Source organism: Primulina tabacum, chromosome 17 (assembly GCF_025594145.1).
Source record: "Primulina tabacum isolate GXHZ01 chromosome 17, ASM2559414v2, whole genome shotgun sequence".
NCBI lineage: Eukaryota > Viridiplantae > Streptophyta > Magnoliopsida > Lamiales > Gesneriaceae > Primulina > Primulina tabacum.
In genome coordinates this window covers 21,302,724-21,327,124 of record NC_134566.1, presented here as the reverse complement: position 1 = coordinate 21,327,124, position 24,401 = coordinate 21,302,724, and the positions used below count along the sequence as shown (strand labels likewise).

General features: G+C 38.9%; 1 protein-coding gene and 1 pseudogene across 1 annotated transcript; one reads left to right on the top strand and one right to left on the bottom strand.

Moving 5' to 3' along the window:
- The first annotated feature begins 6,168 nt into the window (after nucleotides 1–6,168).
- LOC142531110 (protein LIFEGUARD 2-like) lies at nucleotides 6,169–8,382 on the top strand. The gene is made up of 4 exons (XM_075637141.1): nucleotides 6,169–6,480; nucleotides 6,601–6,714; nucleotides 7,725–7,882; nucleotides 7,995–8,382. The coding sequence occupies exons 1-4, from the start codon at nucleotides 6,246–6,248 to the stop codon at nucleotides 8,202–8,204; spliced, it is 717 nt and encodes a 238-aa protein (XP_075493256.1). The 5' UTR covers nucleotides 6,169–6,245; the 3' UTR covers nucleotides 8,205–8,382.
- A 641-nt stretch (nucleotides 8,383–9,023) lies between these two features.
- LOC142531109 (VAN3-binding protein-like) lies at nucleotides 9,024–13,527 on the bottom strand (annotated as a pseudogene).
- Between the last annotated feature and the right edge of the window lie 10,874 nt (nucleotides 13,528–24,401).

Below are 24,401 nucleotides of genomic sequence, written 5' to 3'. Positions count from 1 at the left end.
GGCGTGAACCACCGACCAGAGACTCTTACCAACATCCCAAGGAATGATTTGAACCATGGCTAAGGGCCCTAGGCCAGCCACAATCCGCATCACACCATAACTCAACCGAAGGGTCCAACCGAGAGCAACGTGCATGCGTGTGTAGTGTTTATGCTATGATCGATGTCTCGTGTCGTTCCAATGGCCATTTGATTGACCATGGCACGATCTAGACATCTAGGAGCATGATATGAATCGTGGCTAAGGGCCATAGGCCAACCAAGATCCACACCAAGCAAACACAAACCGAAACCAAAAGCTGAACAAATGAAGAAGCCGAAGGGGTATAGGGGCTGTTGTGATGTTTTTATTAAAAACCGATGAACCATGGACCAAGCCACCAAAAGGGCAACTTAGTCACGTCTTAGACTTGCTAGGGAAGTGATCCAACCATGGCTATAGGCCCTTGGGGCAGCCAAGATCAGATCCTTCCTCCATGACAAGAAACTGAATTTTCGAACAACATTTTCTGCACCTATGGGGACTTGCTGTCATTCTGAATTTCCAGCAAGCATGGGGCTGGTTTGAATGGACCAACATGGTCCTAATGCATCCTACTACATGTATATAAGCCGCCTTGGGAGCCTGGAATCGAACCAATCACCTGAAACCACAAAACTCAGAAAAACGTGAAGCTTGTCATGAAAGGGCCGAAATTCTGCATGTGTGTTCCAAAAATATTTTGACACGTATCTCGGTTTTTGCTTGCTAAAACATGATCATGTACTGAAAAATAAATGATAATATGACTTGATTGAGGTTTGAAAGAAATCTAGACATGCCTGGTTTCGTTTCGAAAGAAAACGAAAAGAAGAGACGAGACGGCGCGGAGGAGACGGAGTGGCTTGCTTCTCTACCTTTCTTGGCTCTCGATTTTTTCTCCCTTTCTCCCTAGCTGCTATCCACGTTTTTTCTACTGAAAAGGGGTCTTATTTTCGGTGGAGGTGGAGGGGGGAGTGATGGTTATGAAGGTGAGGAGAAGGGTGCACAAAAATAGGATCATATCAAGACCAAGTCCACTCCCCTTTTGAATTTGAATTTTGAATTGATATCAAATGAGTTGGTGGATGCTTCTAGGAGGTGGTGGCCGAAATTTAGCTTGATTCTAGACTAGGATATGTCCATTTATTTAATTAAATTGTGCTCCCAAAAATCCTAGAATTATCCTACTAATTACATGCAAAGAATTGGTCAAAGTTGGTGAGTTGGAAAATGAATCTTCTAGCACTAAGGGTGGCCGAAAAATGCATGATAAAATAAAGGGAAATGTTGATTATCTAGTCAACTAATAATCCTTGAAAGCCTTACTAATCCTTTAAATAATTTAGTGAGCTAACCCCTTAATTTAATAACTTAATTGAGTTCATTTCTTAATCACCTCAAATAATTAAATTAAATCTTCAAACCTTCCTTTCTAACTTAAATGAACTTAGTTACTAGCTAAATTAACTTCTGGAAATATTTCTCAAATCTTAAATTCTATCTCAAAACTCCAACTCCGGTCCGGCCTCACTGAAAATACTGAAATGCTAAAAATCAATCTACTGAACTGAAATAATGAAATAATTAACTTCAAACAAATGCATTTAAAATAATCATGCAATGAAGTCAATTAAATTTAAAAATCTAGAATTATGCATGGCTTATACGTCTACTGATTTACGGGTTCTACACAGATACTAGCAAACAGGAGAGGAGGCTTCGGAACAAGGTGATCCATATGGTCAAGGTCAAGTGGCTGAATCATTCTGAAGAGGAGGCTACTTGGGAGACCGAGACTGAGATGAAGAGTCGCTACTCGGAGTTATTCGGTACGTTTTAAATTTCAAGGACAAAATTTTGTTTTAAGAGTGGGAGAGTTGTAAGAGCCAGGAAATTTAAATTTATGTAACCTGAATGCATGCAATCTATGGTTTTATTTAAATCATGTGTTTATTTATTTTTATGCATTTAATGCATAATTATTGCATGCTTAGGATTTATTTCACGATATTTTTAAAAGTTCACGCATTAGGGTTTCTAGATGCATTTCGCGTTCAAATGAGGAATGGAGACCGGTGATTTATCAGGAAAAATATTTTTATTACATGATTAATTTTAATTAATTAATATGAGGTGTTTTTAGGTTGTTTTCGAAAAATGGGCCTTGATTGGTATTTTTACTCGTCGGGTCGTATTTTTAATCGGTACGCAAATTTTATCGAAACGGGAAATTTTTTGAGGGCTCGGGCAATATTTCCAAAAATGTACCTAAACGAAATATTTTTCGGGAATGTTTTTGGGCTTGATGGATTTTTTTAGGGATTAATGGGCTCAAAAACCCTTTTAAATAATTTAATTATAATTAAGGCCCATTTAAGCTTAAGCCTTTTATTTAATTACATCACTAAGTAACCCTAAACCTACCTAAACACCTAGCAGCTGTCCAATCCACATTTCAGCAGCCTCCCTCACGCCATTTTCAGCAGCAACTCTCGGCCAAGCTTTGTTCTTTCAATAAAAACCTTTCCCGCTCCTCCGGTGTTCATCCTACGCGCGCATCTTTAAGTTTTCTAGCTTCCAATAATCAAGGCACGCTTGTATTCTCGTTTTTCTCATCATTCACTCCAATATTAAAAATCCGTTGTCGTTGCCTTTTTAAAACTGTTGTAACTGAGGGTGTTGTTCAAAGTCTATTTAACGACAACGGTTTTTATCCGTTGTTTTAGGTAGAATTTGCGACGGTTTTTGGAAACTGTCGCTAATAAAATTAGTGACGGTTAGCAATCAAGACCGTCGCTACTTTTAGCGACGGTCTTTAATCAAGATTTTTGTCATTAATTTGTTTCGAAAAATAAAAAAAATACTTTTAATAATTTAATTAATCTAAAAGAAACTAACAATCGAAACTAAAATCGTGTAAGAGAAAAAAAATTTTAAGTGTTATGAAGTGGTGAGAAAAATTTTAAGTGTTGTGTGAAGTGATAAAATCACGTAAGAGATAAAAAATTTAAGTGTTGTGAAGTGTTGTGGAGGAAAATGGACCAAAAATAGTGTTATTTATAGCCAGTTTTCGACGGTTTTTGGCAATAGCGACAGTAATTGAAAAACTGTCGCATGTTTTAATTTTGCGACGTTTTGGCTTTACACTGTCGCTAAAATTAGCGACGGTTTCGTCAAAACCGTCGCTAAATTTTGCGACGGGTTTTGTAAAACCTTCGCTAATTTTAAACATGCGACGGTTTTACTAAAACCGTCGCTAATTTTTGAATCTATCGCTAATTTTAAATTAGCGACGGTTTTAGAAAATCCTTTGCTAAGTATGGCAACGTTTTCCAAAACCGTTGTTGTTTGTCCAAAAACCACGCTAATCGATTTGTCCAAAAAAACACGCTAATACACAACGGTTCTATGAACCGTTGTCATTGACCCTAAAAATCGTTGTCTTTGACCCCAAAAAGACTACGGTTTTCGCTAAAAACATTGTTAAAAACATACGACAACGGTTTTTCATAAAAATCATTGTTGTATGTGCGTTGTTGTATGCAGAATTTCTTGTAGTGGACGTACCTCGTGGTTGCATTTTTGTTTAAAGTTTGATATGAAATTCGATTATTTTTGCATGATACTCACGATTTTGTTGTATGGTTGCAAGGGGGCTGTCGATTTTTGGTTGATTAGGGCGCACATGTTGTGTTTAAGGTGACATGATGATTGGAGTCTAGGGTGTGCCCGATTCTTGATGAAGGCCGAAGGTGTCATTTGGGTGGCTAGGGTTTCAGGTTGTCTTGGTGTAGGGTTAGGGCGGGATCGATCGGGCAAGGGATGAACCATGCTGAGGCGTGATCCAGGAAGGTCCAACCGAGGCTAGGGGAGGTCCACAACCCTTCTGGTCTTTCCTTTAGATTCATTTGGCATCGTGGAGTAGGGGTTGGCCGCGGGTGTTCATCCTTTCGTGACTAGCGAGTATAGGAAAGTTACGGCATGCATGGGCTGTGGCCATGGGTTCATCAGGTCCAGAGGGGTCCTAGGGTTGTCTAGGAGAGGCTGGTTTGTGGATGGTCCCAACGGTTTTGGTGTAGGGTCGTGATTGTGTGCGAGGGCCACGGCTAGGGTTCGACTAGGTTGAGTAGAGAAATTCCAGCAGCTGTGGTCGTGCTGTCAGGAGTCATAATGGTCTGGAATGTGAATTTTATGGGCTGTTAGAATGTGTTTTAGGTGTGGTAAAGGTTTGGGAAAAATTTGGTTAAATTTCGCGTTGATTCGAGTTAAAACCGGGACCCCGGTCCAAGTTTTAAAATAAATCAAGTTAGTTTTGAAACGGGCTCGAGTTTACATCTAAGAAATACTTATGATTATTTTTTGGGATGTTTTAAGGAGTTTGGTAAGTTTCGGATCAAAATTTTAAGGTCCAGGGTTAAAATGGTCATTTTGGGTTTTCAGGGACAAAATGGTCATTTTACACTCAGGTTGAGTTTTTAGGCCTGACAACCCCCTGAGCACAAATTTATCATGTTTTTAAATGTTTATAAATCATGTATATGGTTTTTATGTAATTATGAAAAATACGGTACATGCTTGGTTTTAAGGAAAAATTAAGTATATGCATGTTTTTATTAAGTGATGAATGTGATGACACATTTTTGAAGGAGGGGAGTTGGTTGTGACTAATACGATGACACGATGACATGTAAGGCCATGGCTCAGTGGATGGGTAATGCTGTCGTTGATGTCTTCGCCGCCGGGTACCTCGGTTACACGTAGATGAATCTATCGACTGACATGATAATACGAAAGTCACAGCGATGAACAGAATTCAAATTAAGCAAATGAACATGTATAAGTTGATATGATGATATGTGATATAATTATTATTATGTTTTGACAGGTCACGATTATGCATAGTTCTTCCATTATCATGAAATGTATGTTGAATACGGTATTTTTCACTGCTACATGATATGTATACGTATTTGATATCACAGTACAGGTGTGTTGAGTCTTTAGACTCATTAGGTGTGAATGATGCAGGTGAGCATGTCGATGAGGGGACAGGAGGTGCCGAATTCTGAGTAGGTAGGGCTGGATGTGCGCACACGACCCGAGGACCACACTTTTTCGCACATCACGATTTTATGAGTTTTGAGTAGACATGATCAGTGGAGTGCTTTTATTGTTATGTTGATGATTTTCAGGATTTTACTTGTTTTATGTTGTTCACTCATAGTTGAGGGTCGCGTTGGCAAATTTTTTTAAAACGCAGTATTTCATTTGTCACTTAACTACTATTCTAAAAAAAGGTGTATTTTTCAATAGTCCTGTATACATGCATAATTCTAATATTTTCGGAAAATAAGCTTGTAAAAAAATATTAACAGTTTTTTTTTTAGAGAAACATACTCAATCTATTATAGAAATATAATCAGAACGAGTACATATCGGGGTGTGAATGGCATCCACAAAGTTTGGTACCTCATCCCAAAGACAAGGATTAGCATAATACAGTGCATTCTTAGCTAAAATATGAGATAACTCATTCGCTATTCGTCGCACAAACCGCACTGTGTGATCAGGCTTGTCCATCATAAGCAGCTTACAACGAGCAATAATAGAAGCAAATTCAGACATGCCTTCTCCTGTGCGTCCAACTGCGTTAACCACGCATTTCGAGTCTAATTCAAATACCACCTTCTGATAGCCCATAGTACGCACCCAACTAATAGCTTCCACCAGCCCCATAGCCTCCCCTTCTTTTACAAGCAATTTTCCATAGTAGACAGATGATCGACACCCAATAAAAGCACCAGAGTCATCCCGCAGGACCATTCCCAATCCCGTAACATTTGCACCATTCGGAAAAGCCGCATCAATATTGCATTTGACAAACGATTCAGGAGGTGGATGCCACAACACACATTCAGTTCTGTTAGGAGATTTCCCATCATCAGGTTTCCTTCGAGACTTCACTGCTATTCACTCATATAGATCATTCACGACTATTTAAAGCAGTAAACCTAACAATAAAATTAAAATTTAAATACACTAAATAAAATAATTAAATTTTAAATTAATTTGAAAAAAAAAAAGATAAAAAAAAGTGAATTACATTCGCTCTTTTTTTTTTAATTTAATGAACAAACTGTATCATTTTCCCCCTTTCATTGAATAAACTCTTCCAACACTCCCGATTTCCTTTGCTGAAATTCTGTACCTTTTTGGCGTGAGGGATGTGGAAAGACGACATTGAATCGGCCAGTCGGCCGCTGTATCCGATGATGTTGGAAAGCCCTGAGCTTCGGTGGTCGTTTATCCGCAAAATATACGGAATTGTCAGTATTCAGTTACTCCTCACGATCGTTGTGGGCTCTGTTGTTGTCAGTGTGCACCCAATATCTCATTTCTTTGCAACCACTAGGGTTGGTTTGGCAATTTATATAGTTCTCATCATCGCCCCTTTTATTGGTATAATTTCTCTTCCTTGTATTCTTGTGTGTAAATTAAGAAACCCGAAATTTGCCCTCCTCCTTTGTTATCTGCTGTGGGTTCTGTTTTGACTGGTGGGTTTGTTTGTATGGATTGCAGTTTTGTGCCCTTTGCATAGCTATTATAAGAGGCATCCTCTGAACTACTTCCTACTTGGGTTGTTCACGGTGACTCTTGCATTTCCGGTGGGGTTGACTTGTGCCTACACCAGCGGTAAGCTATTCTATGCATTTTTTTTTGTTTTGTTTGTTCGAGTGTCTGAATGATGATATAGTTTCGTATTACTATATGCCGAGGCTTGCGGTGATGGTTAACTGACATTGGTATCACGATAGGACAGAGATTGTTAATAGATGAGAAGATTTATCTTCTGAACCATCTTGTCGAAGCTAAAACTTTTTATATGTAATAATTATTAAAGCTTAAAGCCAGAATCTCATCGTAGATCAATCCAAATATGGTGATTGGTTGTGTTAAATGGTTACTAGTACTTGTAAGGCACGAGTTAAAAGATATTTAAATAGATTGAATAACCTTTTGTGTTTCACCTCATATATAAATTGGAGATATGGATTGCCTTTAGATACGCAGAGATGGGAGCTCCAAGTTTCCCATTTTGTGTTAAGATTGCTACCTACCACATTTTGATATGGAATGGGTTGAGAATCAATATTCAATAGTGCCAGAGTGGATGATGTGGATGCTTGGCCATTATATGGTCACGGATCCTGGCTATGGAGGATGTGGTTGGACATCTGCTTTATGACTATGTTGTGGATATGGAGGATGTAGATGACGTCTGTTTTATGGATATGCTGGATATAAATAGTTATCCTTGCATAGAAAACTACCTATGTGGCAAGTTTGCTCTTCAAGCACAACAATACATAAGCATTACATGTATATACCCTATTTATAGGCGAACACGGTGTGTGTAATTGATACATATTTTCCTTTTTCTGTGAAAAGTTTTTTTATCATTCAATCTATCTTGATCTACTGATAATAATTGGGGGTGAATAATAGTGTGGGAGAAGTTGAAGGGACAGATAAATAGAAGTGAAGAAGGTGTTTGAAATCATTTTACATTTTGAATGTAGCATCCATACCTCAGTTTAAGCTAGATTTTTTGTGTTAATCTTGCTGATTTTGGTAAACCAGCCGCTTCTCTAAATGATGATTAACTGACCCTTGAAAGTCCGCACAATTGGAATTGATGGCAGGGAAAGTTATTTTGGAAGCAGTTATTTTAACAGCGGTTGTGGTTATCAGTCTTACTTTGTACACATTCTGGGCTGCAAGGAGGGGTCAAGATTTCAACTTCCTAGGACCTTTTCTGTTCGGTGCTATTATTGTACTTTTGCTGTTTTCAGTTATTCAGGTTTGTGGATCTACAATTTCTGTCTTATTTAAGTGCTCAGATAGTAATAAGCTGATATTTGATAAATAGAGTAGAAAAATATTGATTTTCCGAAGAATTTCTTATCTTGCAGATTTTCTTCCCTCTGGGTAAGATAAGCGTGATGATCTATGGTGGCCTGGCATCTATCATCTTCTGTGGTTACATAATTTATGACACTGATAATCTGATCAAACGATATAAATATGATGAGTACATCTGGGCGGCTGTTGCACTCTATCTAGATGTCATAAACCTCTTTCTATCTTTGTTGAACATTCTCAGAGCCGCAGATAGGCAGTAAAACTATGCATGTTTGTTTGTCTACTTAGTTATTTTCTTCTTGGATATTTGATATGGTATGTAAAATGGATGTTATCTACAGTCATTGTTATTGAAACACTGGTGCCTCATTTATTTGTTCATGGGCCAGTTGAATCGTGTGCTTCGAATAAATAACTGTATGAATATGATTTTTGCTACTCTTTCCCTTTCTGTATTCTTATAATTGAGCACTTTTTACGGTACCGTTTGTTGTATGAAGCTGTGTATTATTCATGCACCATTGCATTGCCGTGTATCCTGGCGAATTATTCCTGTAAGATATCGTTGGTTCTCGCCTCTTGATTAGTTGCTGCATGAAGCACGTTCTCTAGGCTTCTTCATTTGTGGTTATTTGTTTGCCAGTAAATTGGTGCATGGTATACCCAATTCTTCATAGCTGATAAGCATTTCTTTGGCAGTGGCATCTCTATCTCTGTCCGCCTCTCTTAATAAGAATTCCTTAATTTTTGCTTAAAAAATGTTAATTGCTATTTTTTATTTATGGGGGGCTATTGACTTGCGTGCCTGCGGACTCCACTCTGAGATGAGTCATTGGCGAAACTGCTTCGTTATTAGATTTTACATATTTTTACGGAGACTTCATACATGAATTTATCTGGGTGTCTGTATCCCTTTATTTAGATGCCATCAACCTATTACTTCATATATGTTACTTGAAGCCCTTCTCGTGCCGGGAGCGTTGTGTACTTTTGCATGAGAAGTAATTATTTTGCCCCTACAGTAGTAATTCATGCATAGTAATTTCCATTTCCACAAAGTTGTTCATAACTCAAGGGACGCAAAAGGGCCAAAATATCAATACAAGGAAAGGCAAACAAGTCAAAGCATAATCCAGGTAGGATAATACAGATACAAACCATAATTCTTTTTCTTGTATCATACATCTTATATCATACAAGTTTTTTGTCACTCAAGTAGCTATTTTTTGATTCCTTCTTTTCCTTTCAGACACAATTGACAGAAGCCGGGAGACACCTTGAGTCCACATCTCGTAATCTCTTGCATTCTTGCATTCGAATTCTACAACGCCACGCCCTTCTGTCCTTAGTCCAAAATATCGTCTCTGCTCTCCATCCTCAAGCAAATGCCTCCCTGGCCATGCTGATATTTCTTTACAGACCTCTAAAACCACATCTGCGTTGTTGTCAATTGTATTGAGTAATAAAAAACTGTTTAGGTTAGCACGAGTACTAATTTTATATCATTATGCGAGCAGAAACTTACTCTTTTTTTTCATGGTAATAGTCTTTCCTGCATATTTGCTCTTCATCTTCAGCATCGCCTGTAGGACATTAATTAGATTTACAAAGACTGACAAAACTATACGCCTTTATGAAAAATTGAACCTGGGGTTAACTTACATTTCCACTTCGATGGATGTAAACTGAGACAATCTTCCAATGAAGTTCACCTGCAGCATCATGTTTACTACGCATTAGTTTCTTACTTTCTAGGAGGGCCTTTTTATAGTTTTGCTATTTTCCTCCAAAAAATTGAGCGGGATGTCAATACCTGTACGAGTTCTTTTGAGAAGCTCGCTACCTCGAGCGAGCAGTTCTTGATTACAAGCAGCCAGAAAATTCTCTTCAGGTACCAGTTCCTCACAGTAGCTTCCAGAATTGCTGCTGCTGCTGTTGGCCCCTGTGCCTAAGCTGATCCCTTTTTCTATTGGGATAGCTGATGCAACATTCCATACTTCTTTCAGTGCCCTCGCTTTCAATGTCGCTACACCTCGCAGAGCTGTAAATCCAGGGGATGGAATTTGAATTTTAGAAAACTTGCTCGTGAAGTTTGACCTTTCCATTTGGGCATCTGAAACCTTGATTTTTTCAAACTATTTACCTGTGGCTGCGGCTGCAGTGAGGGTTGATATATCGCCATGTGATCGGACATTAACAGCTGAGCTAATTGCGGACATGAGGAGATCGCGATCAGCTCCAACGTTCTCGGCAGCCTCCATACACTGTGAAGCCACCAGAGTGGCGGCTGAAGCCACCGCCATATCCGTCTTGCCATCAGCTCATCCTTTTCCTTAGCAGACACAGCCGCTGTCGCTGCTGCTATCGCAGCAACAGCCGCTGCCACTCCGGCTACAGCTACAGCAGCGTGGAGCTGGGCATTACGGGTTCGAGTCTCTTCTTTCTTCTTCTCCCTCCTCTCCTTCAACCACCTTCCGACTGTCTTGCCACCTGGGGTTCCAACGCCACCGACACCTCCACCACCACCATTGTAGCCGCTGCGGTTGCCCGTGAACAATGGTTGTAGCGTGGTGTTGGCACGTAAGTACTAAGAGATTATATTTGCCATAGTCAGGAACTAAATTGAATGATTATATGACAAGTTCTTTTTTTTTTTTTTCAAGTCACATTAGAAATTTGGTGAATTCCGACGGAAATGTATTCCAATTTAAATAATAAAGTTCGGCAAAATTCACTAGGGACTCGCAAAAATTCATTGTTTTCCATTCTGAGCTAGCTAAGGTTATGTGGTGTTTTTCAGAGAACATTTCTCTATTTGTAAGCTAAGGAGCAATGCTTTAACCAGCACTATGTTAAGGTAAATTCTAAACAAATTACCCTTTAAACTAGGGGTGGGAAGAAATACCGAAATACCGAAAAAATCGGTATACCGAACATTTCGATACGGTATCATACCGTAGTTCGATACGATATACCGTACCGTACCCACCCCTACTTTAAACCAACGAACGTCACACTATCATCAAAATATTTAGATCTCAAGGAAAAAAAAACTCTATGGACCCCACTACAAGAAAAATGATTTTCCACATCACATCATCAACAGCGTGCATTAAAAGCACGCTGCGAATGGTAATTTTAACGGCGTGCATCAATATGTACGCTGTTAATATTGTTGCACTTGACAGAAATAACGTCGTATATTAAAAGCACGCTGCGGAAAGTAATATTCGCAGCGTGTATTTATGTGTGCTGTAAATATTATATACTTTCCGCAGCGTGCTTTTAATGCGCGCCGTTAATAACATATACATTAACGGCGCGCATTAAAAGCACGCTGCGGAAAGTAATATTATATATTATCCGCAGCGTGCAATAATGTGCGTTGTTAATACCCTATCCATTCACGGCTTTCATTAAAAACACGCTGCGGAAAATAGGTATTAAATCAGCGACTGTTATATTTAAACCGCTGCGGATAATAGTATTAACAGCGTGCACATGCACACTGCGGATAATCTTGAACTTTCAACAGCTTGCAACTTCGCAGAGTGCAATGTGCACTGCGGAAAGAGAATTTGCGCGCTGCGAAAAGCCATTTTTGTTGTAGTGCCCAATTTATGTCTATCATGGGTATGAGTCGTATGACGGGTTGAGTTCGAGTCGTGATATTAAAGTTTTTCAACTATATCTTCATTCATAAAACTTGGAGTTTGAATTCAAGCTATTTATAGTCCATATGATTCAAAGTGAAATATAAGGAGATAAAATCAAACTTCAAGTACAGTGTACAAATGAAGAAACTTTTTGAACAGTAAGAATTTAAGTATTCTGCAGATGGCTATGCTATATTTAAAGGATGGTGTAGTAATTGTTGAGTGGGATACTGAAACTAAGATGAAATTGGTTAAAAGAAAGAGAGTCAGTTTACATCTAAAAAACATGGAAATGTAAGTCTCTGCCAATGCCTTCAAAATAAACTTAGAAAAAATAATAAATATTTTGCCTCTTATTCACTCAACCAGCTGTTACGAAGCTCTTCGATATTCGATACATATATGTATGTATCTAAATGTGAGAGAGGGAACGGCTCTCTCATGGCTAAAGCTAAAACATTTAAATGTAAAGAACCAAAATTGAACATCGAAAGTGAGAAAAGTAGACTTGTGTTTGCTCACTTTTTTGCAATATTCGTTGTGAAAGCTGAAACAATTTCTTAACCCCAATCAACACACACTAATCATACATCACTACTAACTTGTGTTGTAGTAAATCAAGAATATAATATCTGTCACTCTCACATACACCCAAAAATAAAATATCAAAATACTTTATCTTAATGCGTAATCAGTAGAAAAAAGTTGGTTGTGCCCAATTAGTATGGGAAAAAAACTAAAAAGTAAGGACCTGTCACTTATTAATAAACTAGATTTTGAAAGAACAAAGGGTTGATGAGTAGATCTTTTGTGAGATAGTCTCATGAATCTTTATTCATGAGACGGATCGATCATACTTATGTTTACAATAAAAAGTAATATTTTTGGCATAAAAAATAATAATTTTAATGGCTGACCCAAATAGAAGACTTGTCTCGAAAAATTGACACATGAGACTGTATCACAAGATTTTTTGTGTTATTATATATATTTATGGATTTAAAAAAAAAAGAGACTCATTTCTGATTAATGACCCCTCGTAACTTCTGTTCGATTAAAACCAGGATTTTGTGGTAAAAAACTCAAAAACTAAATTAACTAAATATTTTTGGAAAAATAATAAAAGGAACCAATATTCTATCAATACTGAGAAATTCTTAAAAATATAGAAAAAGAATGGTATCATAATTTGATTTAAAGAAAATAGAAAATATATAAGGTACCTTAACTACATCATCGTACTCGTCGGATGGAGAGATTGGAGGGCTCTGATCAGTTTCCTCCAGAAGACAACCGTTCAACGGTCCGCTGCTATGAGAAAGCCTGCCCGATGTCAATGGTGATATTTCCTACATTTTCAAAGATTTTTTGGGAAATTAAAACAATTTACGAGAAATTTTGGACAAAGTTCTAAAATATATTCAGATTATTATACAAACGACAATGTCACGCAACAAGTTTTACAAGAAAATATTCACGTCACGTTGTATATTATTTTATTTCTTTAGATATAACGCATGCAACGAATCTCGGAAAGCTTACAGATTGGGACATAATGCGGTCGAGTATGAGCTGAGAAGTAGCAGACGAAGCAAAAGAGAAGGACTTCCCGGAGAGCTTGGCGCCGGATTCTTGTTCTTCTCCGGCGATATTTTCGGGTATCACGCTGTTGCCGTGTGCACTAACATTGTTGTTGGAATTGTTTTTCTCGATGTAAATCTTCTGAAACGTCAAAGGCGGATTGCGAGGGGACAGTGCTTTGGAAACTTGAAAAGCCGAGGCGCTCCAGGATCTTGAGAGGAGCTCCATGGGACCTCTGGGACTTTCCGGCAGGTGGACTTCGCCGGCTGCGGGGCCCTTGTCCGCCCACGGAAAGTTCAATTTGCTGCTACTGCTGTTGTACATGCTGATTGGCAAAGAGATAATATTTGGTGCTGCCCGGTCTTTGAATGGGTGGTAGTGTGTGTTTTTATAAGGAATTTTTTGACCAGGTGGACCCCAGTGGCTTGTTAAGATCCTGATGGAAAGTAGTTTTAACTTTTTATTTTAATTGATGATGTGATTCATGAAATATTAACACGAGTAGGGATCCATAGGTCGACATGATTTATAGCTTCAAGGAAAACTGATTTTTTTAATATAAATAATATTTTTCATAGTATATTACATAATATTTTAACATAAAAATATTATTTTTCACTCAAATCAACAAATATTACAGAATATTTTTTAAAAAATAAATAAAAAATGATATTTTTCGGTGAAAATAATATTTTGAAAAAATAAAAAAATAATTTTTATGAGTAAATTTGTATCACAAAATTGATCAGTAAGACAATCTTATTAAAGTTTTTATGTATTAATAAATAATGAAATGGAGTTTATTATATATTGGGTAGATGGATCCAATATTTTGATAACTGGACCCGTGATCGAACCAGTTTACTTTAAAAAATTGTCAATCAGCAAAAATCGGGCTAAAAAACAGTTATATTATATAAAATAATAATATAATATAGTAAATAATATATTTTAAATTCGAAATATATTAAATGTGTGTATATAAATAATAAAAATAATATATTTATCAAATTTTAAAATCTAAAAAATATTCATACAATCAACTCTAATATTTTATATATAAATAAATCAAAATAAGGTATAATATTATTAAAATAATATTTTTAATAAAGTCCAAAATCAAAATATTTATATATATATAACAAAAAATAATAATTTTTTAAAGAAAAATAAAAAAAACAAGGGTTTTTTTTTAAAAAAATATTAAAATGTTCCAACCGCTCGGATCGGTTTTTGATCAGTTTTGAGTGGTTCTGACCGGTTTGACAGATCAAATGATTTTTTAGTATTTTTGGACCAAGCCAATGCCCGATTCTCGTTGAACTGGCAAAATGGTTCAGTTTTGAAAATACTATGATAGGTGTTGTTTTTATATATTTTATTGCATTAATTTTGTGTGTGTTTGAATCGTGTGTGCGTGCATTTCATAACATTCTCTTCGTTTTATAATTAGCATATGCATATGATGATGTCTAACTTGTAGGTGATGAATTTATAGGTGAAATGACCGAAGAACTGAAATAGAAACAGAAATATGCAAGCTACAAGAAATTTGAGAGAACTTGGCAGAAAGATCGTGCTCGGACAGTAGAATCTTATCGCTCGAGCTCCAGGAGAGACTTCTGGGAGTGAATTACAGAAGACTCGGTGCTCGGGCAGTAGGATTGTAAGGTCCAAAATTATGACGACGTAATCCAGCTGCATGCGAATCTAGGAATATGGAAAATAGTTAATTAATTGATTTTAATTGCTAAATTGATTATATGATATTTTTATATGATGTTTTAGTAGTTTTTCTACTTAAATGCATTAAAATATATTTTTAAGGGTTATTCGAGTTGCGATCGAGGAACAGAGACCGAGGGCTGAAAAATGGAAAATATTTTTATTAAATAATTGTTTTTAATTATTTAAAATATGGTTGATGTTTTTTCTTATTTTTGAGATGATTTTATCTTATACGCCGGGACGTAATTTTTTTCTTATACGCCGGGACGTAATTTTTAGCAGTGTTGGATTTTCAACAAAAATACGAACGTTGTGGCAACCCGGATAATAAATTCACAAACTTTACTAAACAAAATAATTTTATTTAGCACTAATGGACTAATTGGGCCTAATTAACTTTGCTAATGGTCATAAGCTAGTGTTAGTGTTTTTATTAATTATAAATAAGCCTTAAACCTACCCCATACCCCATTATGTCACGCCTCCACCCTAGCACGCACACACAAGGTGTAGCGTACTGTACTTTTTACTATTTAAAATTTTGCAAAAAATAAAAATTTTCTTAATTATAAAATAACTCTCGATTTCGATTTAAAATAAACTGTACGTCTCAAACGTGGTTGAAACAAAAGATCTAAAAATAAAGTTTGCCAAAAGCATTTGATTAAAGTCTCATAACCAGTAACATAAGTCAGCGTATCTAGATCATTTCCAACAACTTAAAACATGACGGTCCTCGGGTTTAGCCTCCCGCTCAGTCCAAGCCAGCTCCTTGGTCCCCACCCTTAGTCTCCTCCAATTCATCCTCACCTGCATCGATCAAGTCTAGCGAGTCTAAAGACTCAACACGTATAAACTGGCAGTAACGAGTAATACGTAATAAAACCAAATGCAACTTTAAAATAGAGCGTACATACATGAACTTGGACTTACATTTAAACTTGAACTTTCATATAAAAGCTTGAAATTACATACTTAACATAGACGTGCCATAACGCGAAACTTTTCTTAAACATTCTTACATACTTGTACATACTTTAACATACTTAAACTTCGTCATTTTTCATAGAGGCATGTTTCAAAGCAAGTGACCCATACATAAATACGCCTGATCAGACTAAACCACAGTACGGGCTGACAAGGAAGATCCACTGCCACATACATGAGATCCCCGTTCATGCTTTAACGGCTGGATTGGTCCCCGTTCATGCTTTAACGCTTTCCAATCCTGATCTAAACTCGTTCATGCTTTAACGGGGTGGATTGGTCCCTGGTCATGATTTACCGCTTTCCAATCCCATACATAATTGGTTACAAGACATTTAGCATACCTCAAAAACTTGAAATATTTTCTTTGCACGTCAAACATACTTACTTGGCGTTGAAGGATTTGTTGGATATCGCTTGGGGCCGCTGCTGCACAAACTAACATGATTACAAGCACTTCACTTGCATAGTTTAGACGTAGGTACTCGTGCTCACCACTGAAGTACAAAATAGCTTATGACATTCTAGATCACTCGGGACTTGACCTCGTTAAATCATCGTACTAACCCATGACATCAAACCCCGAACAATCTCTAAAATGATGTGCGAACATTTCCCAAAATAAAAGACATGAACTCAACCAAACATTTTTACAGATGGGGCCGCGCTCCGACGGTAACAAATTATCGCTCGAGCACCAGATCTTCTGGACGGCTACCCTCGGACAGAAAGAGCGGCGCTCGGGCGGTAAAATATTACCGCTCGGTAGCCGAGTCTACTGGACTCCGCGACTTGAAGCTTAATACTCCTAACTAAATCATATGAATCGTGAACCAATCCATCGAGACTTATCCTAGGACGCTATAACACTGACTTGACTCCATAAAAACGTCTCAAACGACGACGCACACCAAACAAGCAACAAATCCGTAAACTCAAATTTTGACACCAATTGATTCCTATGATTTCTAATGCAACCAACGACTATCGGCACGAAACGAAGCATCAAAACTCATCCCAAACTCATACTCCATATACCTAAACACAGCAGCGATTGCCCAACGCTTCCCAACGAAGCTGCACCAAATAAACTTCAAGAACACATCATTATATATTTTCAGAAAACACAGTTTGAGCAGTCCCATGAAAATCACCATAACTCACTCAATATTTATCCAAATACTTTGAATTTTATATCAAATCGAAGGTATCAAAAAGTTCTACGATTTTCATGTTGAAAGTTTTCTCAAAATCACGACCGAAAAATCGCAGTTTTTAAAAGAACAGAAAAAACGAGATTTTCAGATCCAGAAACGTTCAAAATGCGATCTAAACAATTTTTGCTCAAACTTTACACATCACACATGTATTTTCATGCATAAAAACAACGCAACACATACTATGACATGATCGACGCAGGAAAAATAAAATATACGTGCCTTATTATGTTAAAGTTTAGCGAACCGAGGATACCGAAGCGGAGATGGCGCGAGGATTGATCCGGGACGAACGTGGCGCTAAAATCCTTGAAGAAAACACACGAAAATTTGTTGGAATTGCTGAGGAAATGGGGCGGCTGCACTAGACACCAAGAACCCTAGTTTTCTCTCTCAAAAATATTAAAAATCTGAAAATAGAGTGTGAAGGAATTGTGTGTGTGTTTTACGTGTGGTGTGTGTGTGTAAAAGTGTGTGTGCGTGTGTTTAGTAAATTAGGGAGAGTAATAATTTGCTTAATTATTAATTAGTAACTAATTTAAAATATCAACTCTCCCTTAACTATAACAAAATCTCTAATTAGCAAAATAAAATACACAATAATAACTTTAAAAGTTTTAAAAATTTTAAAATCACTAAATAAATAAATTAATTTTAAAAATGCTAAAAACTTAATATCTATTTTAAAATGCCCCATTCTCAATTAAAAATAAAATACCACATTTAAAAATTGCTGAAATCGTCACCGATCTCTTTTCCTCAATCCCGCATCGAATAATCGCCTGAAACATGAAACTCGAAAAATATTTAACGTGCATCACATAAACATAATTAATTTAAAATAATGCAACTTTCACAAATTATGCATCACTAAACTCATTTAAAATTAAATAGATGAATTAACAATTAAATAAATGCATGGGTTATACGTGTACTGATTTTTGGGTTCTACAGTTCCTCCCCCATTTAAATAAATTTCGTCCTTGAAATTAAATCTTACCAAACAACTCTGGGTAGCGGATTCTCATATCTGCCTCGGTCTCCCATGTGGCTTCCTCCACTGCTCGATTCAGCCACCGGACTTTGACCAATTTGGTCACCTTGTTTCAAAGTCTACGCTCCTGTCTGTCTAGGATTTGGACAGGTCTCTCTTCATATGACAGATTTGGAGCCAACTGCAACGGCTCGTAACTCAAAACATGCGATGGGTTAGCTAGGTACTTCCTCAGCATCGAGACGTGGAACACATTGTGTACCCCGGCAAGATTCGGCGGTAAGGCTACACGATAAGCTAGTGTCCCAACTCTGTCAAGAATCTCGAACGGTCCAATAAACCTCGGACTCAGCTTGCTTTTTTTCCCAAATCTCATAACACCCTTCATAGGTGCTCTCTTCACGAAAACGTGATCACCTATGACAAACTCTAGATCTCTTATTCTCTTATCAGCATAGCTCTTTTGACGACTCTGTGCGGTCTTCATCCTGTCTCGGATCTTGACCACCACATCTGCAGTCTGCTGAACTATCTCTAGACCAAGGTCTGCCCTCTCACCAGCCTCATCCCAATGAATTGGTGTTCTGCAATTCCTTCCATACAATGCCTCGTAGGGAACCATACCAATAGATGCTTGGAAACTGTTGTTGTAGGTAAGCTCCACTAGAGGTAGCTTCGATTCCCAAGTCCCCTGGAAATCGATCATACATGCTCGCAATAAATCCTCCAAAATCTGAATCACTTGCTCAGGCTAGCCATCTGTCTGCGGGAGAAAAGCTGTACTGAATAGCAACTTCGTCCCCATGGGTGCATGCAAACTCTTCCAAAAGGACGATGTAAACCTCGGGTCCCTGTCGGACACAATGGAAACTGGGATCCCATGCAATCGGACTATCTCCCTGATATAAAGCTCCGCATACTGTGTCATGGAGAAAGTCATCTTTACTGGCAAAAAGTGTGCTGACTTGGTGAGTCGATCCACTATGACCCAAATAGCATTGGATCCCCTGACTGACCTCGGCAACCCAACAACGAAGTCCATGGTGAGATTCTCCCATTTCCACTTGGGGATAGGGAGTGGCTTAAGCATTCCTGCTGGCCTTTGATGCTCTGCCTTCACCTGCTGACAAGTTAGGCATTCAGACACAAATCGATAGATATCTCGCTTCATACCTGGCCACCAATACAGAATCTTCAAATCTTTGTACATCTTGGTACCTCCTGGATGAATAGAGTACGGAGATGCGTGTGCCTCTGTCAGAATATCCTCTCTGATCGAATCAATACTAGGCACCCACATTTTACCTCTGTATCTCACAATACCATCGGACACTATGTAGAGTACACTGCCCTTGGCTTCGTCTTTCAGCCTCCATTTCTGCAACTGCTCATCTGAAGGTTGTCCTCTACGGATTCGATCTAGTAAATCGGATTTGACCGTCAGATTAGATAGTTTGGGAGCTCTGCCCTTGGGATAAACCTCTAACCCAAACCTCTGAATCTCAGACTGAAGGGGTCTCTGTACTGACAACTGTGATATGACTGCAACCTTCCTGCTCAAGGCATCTGCCACCACATTAGCTTTCCCCGGATGGTAGCTAATTTCACAATCGTAGTACTTTACCAACTCCAACCACCGTCTTTGCCTCATGTTCAGCTCTTTCTGTGTGAAGAAATACTTGAGAATCTTGTGATCAGTAAATATCTGGCATTTCTCGCCGTACAAGTAGTGTCTTCAAATCTTCAATGCAAAGACAACGACGGCTAATTCTAAATCATGAGTCGGATAATTCTTCTCATGCACCTTCAACTGTCTGGAAGCATAAGCTATCACCCGACCATGCTGCATCAACACTGCGCCTAACCCAAGCTTAGATGCATCGGTGTATAACACAAAATCTCCTTGCCCGGATGGAATGGCTAACACTGGCGCTGAAATAAGAGCTTGCTTCAAAGTATCGAAGCTCTTCTGGCACTCGCCACTCCACACGAACTTAGCATTCTTCTTGGTCAATGAAGTGAGCGGCACTGCTATCGACGAAAACCCCTGAATAAACTAACGGTAGTAACCGGCTAAACCCAGAAAGCTGCGGATCTTTGATGCATTCTTTGGCTCAACCCATTCCTTAATAGCTGCCACTTTAGCTGGGTCCACCTCAATTCCACTGCTAGACACTATGTGACCTAAAAACGCTACCTTCTCCAACCAGAATTCGCACTTAATGAACTTCGCAAATAACTTGCAACTCTGCAGGGTCTGCAAAACTGTCCTCAAATGCTGGTTGTGCTTCTCATGGCTCTTCGAGTAAATAAGAATATCGTCAATGAATACTATGACGAATTGATCTAGGTATGGCTGAAATACTCGATTAATCAAGTCCATAAAAATCGCTGGAGCGTTCGTCAGTCCAAACAGCATCAATAAGAACTCGTAATGCCCATATCTGGTTCTGAAGGCTATTTTATGAACATCTGCATCTTTCACCTTCAGCTGATGATACCCCGATCGAAGATCTATTTTAGAGAACACTGTAGCTCCCTGCAACTAATCAAACAAGTCCTCGATCCTTGGTAACGGGTATTTATTCTTGATCGTTACCTTGTTCAGTTCTCGTAATCGATACACAGCCTCATGTTCTCATCTTTCTTCTTTACGAAGAGTACTGGTGCGCCCCACGGTGAGAAACTAGGGCGAATGAATTCCTTTTCAAGAAGCTCCTGAATCTGCTGCTTGAGTTCTAACATCTCAGCTAGAGCTAATCGATACCGTGCCTTAGAAATTGTCACTGTGTGTAATGCTCGAGATTTTGATTATTGTAATCGGTAATGATTTATTGATTAATTGAGGTGATTATAGACAGAACGGATCTAACCGGAGAAGCCGGAAAGAAGTTTGAATTATGTGCGAGGAAAAGACCTCGCGCATATGCGCGACCCTGCCGGGCGCATATGCGCGAGGCAGGCAGGGAACCTTGCTCATATGCGCGACATGGATTCACGCATGTGCGCGAGGGTACTCGAGAGTTGTGAAGAATGGTGAAGGACCTCGCGCATAATCGCGGAAGTGGTGCGCGCATATGCGCGAGCTGCCGAGAAGATCATTGCCGAGACTAGTAGGTCTCGCGCATATGCGCCGGTTGAGGTCGCGCATATGCGCGAGACGTGTTGCACTTAGGATGAGCCATTTGCCCTTGACATGCATGATATATATATATAACCAGTTCATTCTTCCTTCAGATGAACAAACATGAATCAAGAAATGCTTCAGTATTGTGTTCCTATCGACGCAGGCTTCAACTGAACGTAAGTTTTACTACGTTTTGATATATCTTGAAATTATGATATAGTCAGAATCAGATATGATTCATATAGGGTGTTCTCGACATGTTAGACATCGTAGAATCGAAGTCAGATTGAGAAACAGATTGATTATGAAATTGTTATGATTTTCAGAGTTGAATTGATTGAGAATTAATATCAGAATTGTATTATTAGCGATTATGAGATGTCGGGATTGATATCTGATTGATGTTGTATCGCTGGGTATATTGAGACTGCGCCGTTATGCCGTTGAAACATAAATTGATTGAGTTCTGATTATATTCAGTATTGATTGAGTAGTGTATTGATATTATACTCCTTGATGTTGTCAGTGCCAGGTTGAGTATTGACAGATTGGAATCAGAGTCTTCAACAGAATCAGATTCTTCAACAGAATCAGATTTACAGAAAAAAAAGGTATAAGTCAATGTGGTACCGGGAGAACGACTCGAGTATGATATACTTGAGTTTCCCTAAATCACATACTTATTGTTATTGGGTGCATTGATTTGAATTGATATGCTTGTTCTATTGATTTGTAGAAAGCATGTATTAGATGAGTATTAGACGAGTGATCTTGTGACATAGGTGTCAGATAGTGATGGAATCGTCACTGGCACATTGCACATTGTCACAGGATAGTGATTTGGCGAAAGTGCCAAAGTCTGTGACGGATAGGTCAAGACACCGGATGTTTGGTTATATCGATGTTGAATAGAATTGGAGTTTCTTCTATTACTGATATTCGATATGGAATACAGTCTGGAAACTGGGATCCCTAGACTAGGACTGAGTCTAGTCTGAGACGTGGAGTCAAGAGTCTGATTGACGTTTTTATATTGGTTATGTTTCAGATTTTGATACATGTTACTGATATCTGTTACATGCTTTTACATTGTTTATATGATTGCATGTTTCGTTGATTTATACTGGGATATATTTCTCACCGAAGTTATCCGGCTGTTGTCGTGTTTGTATGTGTGCATGGCAACAGGTGGGACATGATCGGGGTCGAGGAGATGAAGAGAGATCGTGATTAGAGTGGAGACTACGGACCATGATTAGAGATAGGGTTTGGACACTTGATATTTAGTTGTTAAACCTTAGTTTGAATGATTGTATATAGTACAAGACTTGTACTTTAATACTGATATGTATATTAGAATGTATTCCATTACGTTCCGCATTTAATACTGTATTTAAAAAAAATTTAGATCCTGTTTATTATAATCGATTAAATTGTCCCAATGATGATTAAGAACATGATTAGCGTCCGGGTCCCCACACTGTGCCTGGCATAAGATCAATGGCGAACTCCACCTCTCTCTATGGCAGAAGGCCTGCAACGTCCTCTGGAAAGACGTCAGGAAAATCTCTGACTACTGGTACTTCAGATATAGACGGAGTGGGCACGTCAGGTGTGGAAATAAAGCTAGCCAAGAAGGCTTGACATCCCTTAGAAATAAGTTTCCGTGCCTGCATGCAAGAGATCGTGCGAGAGAAAATCCTCCATCTAGTTGGCTCGAAGAGAAACTGTTCCATACCCAAAGGTCTTACTAACACCGACCTTTTCTGGAAGTCGATAAGAACTCTTTTCTTTGTCAGCCAGTCAATTCCCAGAATGATATCAAATTCTGGCATCGGCAACACAATCAAATCGGCGTACACTAGGTGGCCCTGCAGTTCCAGATCGATGTCTCTGACCACGCTAGTAGCTGACAATTTTTTCCCTTATGGGACTGTCACTGAGTAGCTCACATCGAGTCCAATAGACTTGACGTCCAAGTGACTAGCGAATGTCTCCGAAATAAAGGAGTGGGTGGCTCCTGAGTCTATCAGGGCCTTCGTGGCTAGTCTCTTTATGAATATATTTCCTGAGAGACGTTAGCACAACACAAAACTTATCTCCTCAAAATTCTAACCTTAATCTCAGGCATAGAAGAAATTTGTATCGATGACACCCAAAAATATTACTAGCACACTAATAAACCCAAATGAAATTCCAACACATGCATGGCAAAGTAATATGATGCTTAATTAAATAGTTTACCAGTCAATAACGTCGTGTCTGGGTTCGCCTCCTGAGCATGCATGGCGAATACTCTTCCCTGTGTCGGTTGCCTCCACTGTGGGCACTCCTTCAGCATGTAGTCACTCGCTCCGCACATGAAACATTTAACTGACCCATACAAACACTGTCCCGGGTGCTGGCGGTTGCACTTCGGGCACACCGGGTGCTCTTCCGGCCTCTGTGGCGCCTTATGCTGTGGCATAGGACCCTTGCCCTTTGGCGGTCCCTGATAAGGCTTCTTTCCTGGCTGCCCCTGGAACGTCATCTTAAACTGAGGTCGCTGCTGCTGCTGCTGTGGAGCCTGATAGGGCCTCTTACACTGCCTGTCAGCCTCAATATCCCTCTGATCCTGCTCTGCTGTCGAAGCTCTAGGCACGACAATTGCATAAGTCGCAGGACCAGCAACTCAAACATCACGGCGCAAGATCGGCCGCAACCCATCCATGAAATGCCTCAACTTACCCTGGGCATCATTAGCTATCAGGGGCACAAAGTGACACCCCCTCTCAAACTTCCTGACAAACTCTGTAAAACTAATGTCTCCTTGTCGCAATGTCATGAATACTCTGGTCAGTCTGGATCGTACTTCTTCAGTGAAGTACTTGGAGTAGAATACCTCCTTAAATCCATCCCAAGAAAGGGTCTACAAGTTCGCTGCCACGGACGCGCTCTCCCATCATAGTCTGGCATCCCCGGTCAGTAGAAATTTGGCACACATGACCCTATCTGCATCTTGCAACTCCATAAAGGCAAAAATCACCTCGATGGATTTAATCCATCCTTCGGCTATCATCGGGTCATTTGTCCCCGAAAACTCCTTTGGACTCATCCGCCTGAACCTTTCGTATACCGCCTCTTGTCTGGGCCTAGCCCCTGCATCCACCGTCGCCTGGTTCCCCGCA

What these genes read in the sequence shown, in the direction of transcription:
- LOC142531110 (XM_075637141.1), top strand. Translation starts at nt 6,246, where the DNA reads ATGTGGAAAGACGACATTGAATCGGCCAGTCGGCCGCTGTATCCGATG. An exon ending in CATCATCGCCCCTTTTATTG is followed by an intron (nt 6,481 to 6,600) that starts GTATAATTTCTC and finishes TATGGATTGCAG; the next exon opens with TTTTGTGCCCTTTGCATAGC. An exon ending in TGCTGTTTTCAGTTATTCAG is followed by an intron (nt 7,883 to 7,994) that starts GTTTGTGGATCT and finishes CTTATCTTGCAG; the next exon opens with ATTTTCTTCCCTCTGGGTAA.